Genomic DNA, 6,879 nt, shown 5'->3' with positions numbered 1-6,879 from the left:
TAATTAGTGACCGTTGTTTTGTTTTGATCTTTTCGCTGCACTTCCGCGTTCGTCACTTCTGAGCGACGCATGCACAACACTGACCTCATACGTCATCCGCCCGGAACTGCTTCCATTTACAACAGTGAGCGCAAGCTAGATTTAAGTGATTATTACGTTTTAAATATGGATATTATTCTTACAAAAACTCATCGATTCACTACAGGAGGCCTTTGTTCACCCCCCGGAGCCGTGTGAGGAACTTTTTATTATGGATGGACGCTTTTTATTTAACTTCTTTTGGACTGAAGCACTGCAACACCCATTGACTGCAATGATCGAGCTTGGAATGGCCAGGACAATTTTTAATATAACTACATTTTAATATAATAAATAGGAAAATTATGTCCTTGGATATTTGCATTTCAAAACATCTTTTCTAACACTGACTGAGACATACCATGCTGCCTAACATTGTGTGACATGATCTTTCTCTTTCACAAGTTTTCAAAGGCCACATCTGTATTCTCTTCAGAGCTTGTAGAGAGAGAGTCTATTTACACACTGATGTTCCAAGAAATGTATTTAGGCTAAGCAAATTTATTCAGAATTCAGAGCAATTAAAACAATGGGTCTCATTGTGTATGCACAAATTTGTGTGTGACGTCTATGTACAAACATTTTCACGAATAAAATCATGATTCATCAATAACTTGGATACAAAAATGTATTCTAAATTCACGGAAAAATGTAGGAACTACCGAAACCACACATACACAAAAATGGTCTTCTCTGGGTGGTGCTATAAAACGTGTTAGATGAAATTTTATACATTGATATTTCATAAAAGCAATGATATTCATATGTCTGTAATCTGGTTGTGTGTATAAAAAGTGTTTGAAATGGGTTTTAAGGATGGCAGACTTGGCATTGCTTGAGAATCTTGTTGCACATGCTCTCAGGTGAGAGTGTGTCTTCAGAAAGCGTCATGTGTTTGCGGAGTCAGATAAAAGATTGTGCCGAAATCCCTTATAAAGAGATGCTTTGAGTGTGTTTTATGCAAAATAACTAACCTTGGGCACATGGTCACTTATTTAGCGTACTCAATTCATTCACATTAGAATGAGATTATAAGCAGATTCATGTGCACATGCATGTGTTGTGGATTTTTTTTTTTCAAATATTTTCTGTATGATGGTTGAGGCCTCTGAAGAAGGTACCTTGTTGGCCCATCAACATATTTCAGTTTCTCTGTATCTTTTAATGATTTTTTCCCCCCTCAAGAATCCAACGGTCAAGTGGATGGAACACCTAACGAGATGACGCTCACTCCGTTATCATCAAACGAGTCCCTTCCTGAACAGCCCTTCATTCCTTCATTCATCAAGTCCAACTGGCTCAGAAGTTTCCAGGTTCCCTGGAACCGCATGCCAGCAGCTCTCGCTCAGGCCACGTCCACTGGAGAGAGAGCTCGACCAGGACCGAGAAGGGAGTTTGTTAGGATCGTGGTGGCAGCCATGCAAGCCCACTGTCCAAACCCAAACTTAGCCGCTTGTGGGGAAGTGGCACGAAACATCGTGTCTGCATATCCCCTGACATTCGGAGACATTTCTGAGGAAGGAGAACAACTAGGAAATGGCTTCAGTTGCTTACAAAGACAACTAAAAACTAGGGTAGAACATGTGAATAGAGATGTTATGGAACACAGGATTCGTCGACCTAGAAGACCATCAGCGAAAAGACCTGGACAACAGGACAACTACATGAGGACAAAAGTCAGATGTAAAGTGGACAGTTACGGATGCATCAATTGGCAGCCATCTTCCATCCCAGAAGGAGAGACGGCAGAATCTCTTGAAATGAAGAGGAAGGTTGCGGCAGAGATTTTTCAGTCTGCAGGCCCAAAGGCTGCCGAGTTGCCCAACGTAGGTGACTTAATGCAGCAGACGTATGTTTACCAGCGCCACATGATCAACTCATGCCCCCCTCCTACCATCAGTGAGATTGAGGGGCATTGGCCGTTACTGTTCACTGAAAGAGGCCTCTGCAGGCACTTCAAAATCCTGACTGGGATTGACATCAGAAGCCGCTTTAACGAAACTCTTTTTGTTAAATCCAAGAGAATACTGAACTACTTCAGTAGACAGAGACTGAAGTGGAGTGAAGAGATCCAGAGTATGCTAAGTGAGATCGACGACGCCAATGCAACAGATAATAACAAGACTGCCATGTCAGCCATCCTGTTGATGATGAAACTCTTTAAGGAAAAGGACAACGCTGTGTTCATCTTAGCAGATGTCAGTAACTATGAAATGTTGCAGTTCTACTTAAGTTTCGAATGGGTTTTGACAAAGCTTGAGTGTTAAAATGTTTTGATGTTCTGCTTTGAAGGAAAACTCTACCAAGACGTCCATCGAAAATGAAATGAGCTTACCGGCAACGCCCCGGCTCATCATGCTTGGTAAGACATTGCTACACTACAAATGGTAGGTTTTTTACTTGGACATATATTTAAGATGCTAAGATGGAAAGTCGTGGCCTAATGGTTAGAGAGTCGGACTCGTAACCCAAAGGTTGCGGGTTCGAGTCTCGTACCGGCAGGGATTGTGGGTGGGGGGAGTGAATGTACAGCGCTCTCTCTCCCACCTTCAATACCACGACTGAGGTGCCCTTGAGCAAGGCACCGAACCCCCAACTGCTCCCCGGGCGCCGCACCATAAATGGCTGCCCACTGCTCCGGGTGTGTGTTCACGGTGTGTGTGTGTTCACTGTTGTGTGTGTGCACTTTGGATGGGATAAATGCAGAGCACTAATTCTGAGTATGGGTCACCATACTTGGCCACATGTCACTTCACTATTTATAGTAATTTTTCATATTTCAGGTGAGACATTGCTGACTTCATCTAAGTGGTTTGTCAGTATTGAGGGCAGAGTAACACATTCTTTAGACGACCAGCTGGACTTTGCAGCGGCATTGTCTGTGTTCTTTGGGTGCTTCTACGTTTTTAATATCGAGTACGAGGAGTCAGCTAGCACCACCCTGGAGCTCATTCAGAGGTGAGTGTAGAGGACATTCGACCTGTTTGGCTTTTTTATTTATTTTATTTTTATATCTTACTCCCTTTCTTTTGGTATTTTACTTTGGTCTCTTTTGGATCAGAAACACTTAAGCTTATGGAGGTAAAATAGTTTGTGGATGCAATTTGATGGTGACTAATTAAATACTGTAACTAACAATTAAGCTTATTGGTTTGTTGATAAACTATACATAATTTACCAGAAACTCTTTTATGCAGGGTAGGTGATTTGGTTCAAAAACATTTTTTGTTATGCTGGTTGAAAGTCTCTTCACATCCTGATAGCAGTCACTAAGTTAAGTGGTCTAAATGTATTTATATAATCTGTGGAAGGCGTAGGACCATAAAATGTTCGTCCAATCATATCCCTCGGTCCGAGAACTACGATAGGCTCTCCAACCTGCCTGTCAATGTATGTATTTGCATATTTCCATGCACCGTTCTCGCAGACATGATACGCCATCAGTGCGTTCCATTACGGTATTGCAGAACGAGCAAGAAATAAGTTATTATTGTAATAATATGAGCTTTGTACTGAAATTTATTTATTTTTTTACCAGTGAATGAGACTCTAAGTAATCTGACAGCAGGAGTATATATATATATATATATATATATATAATCATTCAACCCTCCACCATCGCCGTCTCTCATGTTGCTAGTTAGCTTCTGGTCTGCCTGTGTGCATTCATGTGTTTTGGTGGAGGTGTGGCTTTGGAGAGTGATTATGCAGGCGGGGTGGGATCTAATGCTTTCAAAGCTAGATTACTATTTCTTGCCTCTCTGAAATCGCCTACCCTACTTTTTAATAGGATTAGGTAAACAAGGTTATGGCTCCCTGTTTAGGGTGTCCTGGAACTTATATAAAATAGCAAACCTCTAACCCCTTTTAAACCGTGTTTCTGTGATTGACATAGTTGTAGGCCTTGTGAAATTGATGTTTTGTTTAAAAATTGATCTACTGTTCTTTAGGTTTTTCGTAAGGATTAATCCTGAGGGGACTAAATGCACCTCAAAATCAGGTATAAGCCGAAGGACGGGTTCAGCTGTCCAAAGGAAACCCCAAAACTTTAATACCCGCGTGGCTACGTTTATGCAGAGGCTTTCAGAATTCGAGTGGAAAACAACAAGTTAAGTAAGTGCGAGCAGTTTTATAAAGTTGAAAAAAATCTTTGTATAGAATTTTTAAGCCAAACTTTTGTTATTAAAGGTATGGGATTAAACACTTAAATGTGAACACGTAATGAGTTATAAAAGGTGTTCTGAAAGTAACAGCTGACAATAATCAGTTTTTTCATGTGTTTCAGAATTGTCTTCATCCTGGCCCTGCTCTGAATACTACTACTACTGCTACTATGATGAGTTACTACTTAAAGTGACAATTTTTCACATTGCGATACCTTCTTTTTTTTACTTTATTACTTGTACTGTTCTATTTGAATGTTGCTGTAATGTTTATACTAAATATTTTATTACGTTCCTTTAAGTCATTCATGCAACAATAAAAAATGTATCAACTAAATGTTTTTTTTTTTTTTTAAATTAAGGAATAATATGATTACAGTGATACTATAATGTTGTGGTACTACTTACTTTATACAATAGCTACAAGTAGATTACAGCAGATTTTTGTATTGTGTATTGTTTACTGTAAATAAGTAATCAAAACAGTACTGTAATTGCAGTAACCTGCTGATAAAAATAGAAGTCTTAACAGTGTACTTTTAAATGAACAAGTACAATTAAACGTACAGATTCAACCCGAAAAGCAAACCTATTGAAGATGTTTTGCACACGGATCCAGCCTAATTTGAAACCTGGTGAGTTTTTCCTTAGTAGTGTGAATTTCAACACTTTCTGTACCACAGAACATGGTAAAAGCTATGCTTACCTATGTTACATAGATCACTACTGCGGCATGTTGAGGAGAAGCGTGATATTTCCTAAAACTTGCCTGACAGATGATAAATAAATTGGGTGAAAGAGCCTTACAGACTCTTGTCAGATATCAAAGAGAGATAAGGTGGGCTTGTTTGACGTGGGCCAGAGAGCAACTACAGAACACCCTAGCAAGCACTATACAACAACACTCACTATTTCAGAGTGCGCCAGCAACAACGTTTTGGCCGTTTTTGTTTTGTTCTTTCTTTTGTAAAATTCCAATTGGAACGCTCACACAAATGGAGAGAGAGCAAGCGCAAATCCTGGCAGCGCCAGCTGCCACTAGTCGTTTCTGCTGGGCATGCTGGGGTGATAGGGAATGAGCAGGCAGATTATATAGCGAAGGAGAGCTTAGGAAGAGAAATAGATATCCATGTATCCTTGGGGAGGGTGGAACTGAGGGAAAGAGTTAAAGAGGGCTTAATAAAAGAATGGCAGAGAGGATGGGAAAAGGAAATCAAGGGTAGACATTATTTTTCTATTCAACCTAAAGTTAAGAAAAGATGTTTTGTACTTGTCCATCTCGTAGGGACTCAGTTCAGACACGGTCTTTCTCGCCGTTTCTGCTGTTTGCTCGGTAAAACTACACTGTTCTCAGTGGCGTGCGGTGATGTTTTTTTTTTTTTAATGATGATGCAAAGTTCCATCTATTATACAGTAATAATTTTTATACAGTACATTTTTATGTATCAGTTGCCATAGTTCTTGCCAGGAGTCAAAGGCAGCTGCCAGAGTTCGTGGCAGCTGCCACTAGTCGTTTCTGGCAGCTGCCACGGTCTTTCTCGCCGTTTCTGCTGTTTGCTCGGTAAAACTACACTGTGTATACTATATACAGGGGCGTAGCCATCATTTCAGAAGTGAGGGGGACAGAAATGTTATATATATATATGCAGACAGTGCCTTGCGAAAGTATTCATACCCCTTCATATATACTTAAAAGGCAAAATGCAATTATATTTTGTATTTTTACACTATGTAATATTCTGTTTATCAAAACCGATAAATCTCATCAAGTTAGTGTTTTTACGTATTTTCATATTTATTCCAAAATAATAACAAAAGACAGTAACAATATAAACAATATATTTTATTTGTCAACTAATGTTCAGCTGTTCTTTTTAGCTTTACCAGCGGGTGTCGCTGTTGGACAGTTACTTTGTAAAAACTAGTGACTTTTACACTTTTTAATGTCACATTTTGTAATACTTGCGTTGTTTTATTTTTGTAATATCGATAACTTCCTCATCCAGTTTTTTTTTTCTAAAGAGACTCTGCCTCCCTTGCCTGGACTGATGGCAGAAGCCGTACAACACAAAGATCAGAAATTCATTCATCTTAAATTATGATCCTTGCGAAGTTGCGTCTTTGAGGTTATGTAAATTTTGGCAGGTTATTTTACATTAATTATTCAAATTAATAAAGTGATGAATGGAAATTGGGCAGTTCAATTAAGTATAGAATTTTTGTAATAGCTACAAAAATGAAAATGGAAAAATGTGGGATCACCGAGAAATGAAATGTTTTTTATTACAATTGTATAACTACGGTTTTACTACAAATAACATGCTTAAACTATGGTGAGTGTAGCAAAATGTTTTAACTGTAATAACCTTTTTTATTTGTTTCAAAACCATGTGTAATTTTCGTAAGTTTTTTTGCAAATAATTTTTACTGTTATTTTATAATGATAAACAGTAATAATATATTTATAATATTTATAGAAAGGATTTAATGTTAGAAAAGATAATTTATGCATGTACTGTAAATGCTCTTCAAGTTTGAGGCATTAATTGTAACAGTATATACACCAAATATTTTGACCATATTTTCTTCTTTCACAACAGGAAAACATTTTTTGAGAGACACCAGGACTGCAGCTGAC

General features: G+C 38.5%; 2 protein-coding genes across 2 annotated transcripts in view; both read left to right on the top strand.

Moving 5' to 3' along the window:
• The window catches only part of LOC107711243 (uncharacterized), a 12,804-nt gene extending 8,117 nt beyond the window's left edge, over positions 1–4,687 (top strand). Inside the window, exons 5-9 of the mRNA XM_016516192.1 lie at positions 1,264–2,276; positions 2,371–2,440; positions 2,862–3,036; positions 4,029–4,191; positions 4,364–4,687. Coding sequence (XP_016371678.1) covers positions 1,264–2,276; positions 2,371–2,440; positions 2,862–3,036; positions 4,029–4,191 — 1,421 coding nt within the window. The 3' untranslated portion in view covers positions 4,364–4,687. The remainder of the gene's footprint in view (positions 1–1,263; positions 2,277–2,370; positions 2,441–2,861; positions 3,037–4,028; positions 4,192–4,363) is intronic.
• A 76-nt stretch (positions 4,688–4,763) lies between these two features.
• LOC107711244 (zinc finger protein 569-like) overlaps positions 4,764–6,879 on the top strand; it is a 6,356-nt gene continuing 4,240 nt past the window's right edge. Inside the window, exon 1 of the mRNA XM_016516193.1 lies at positions 4,764–4,876. Coding sequence (XP_016371679.1) covers positions 4,840–4,876 — 37 coding nt within the window. The 5' untranslated portion in view covers positions 4,764–4,839. The remainder of the gene's footprint in view (positions 4,877–6,879) is intronic.

The sequence above is a fragment of the Sinocyclocheilus rhinocerous genome, unplaced genomic scaffold (assembly GCF_001515625.1).
Source record: "Sinocyclocheilus rhinocerous isolate Xijiao unplaced genomic scaffold, SAMN03320098_v1.1 scaffold115, whole genome shotgun sequence".
Classification (NCBI taxonomy): Eukaryota; Metazoa; Chordata; class Actinopteri; order Cypriniformes; family Cyprinidae; genus Sinocyclocheilus; species Sinocyclocheilus rhinocerous.
The sequence above is the reverse complement of the archived record's forward strand: the minus strand, read 5'-3'. Positions and strand labels throughout refer to the sequence as shown.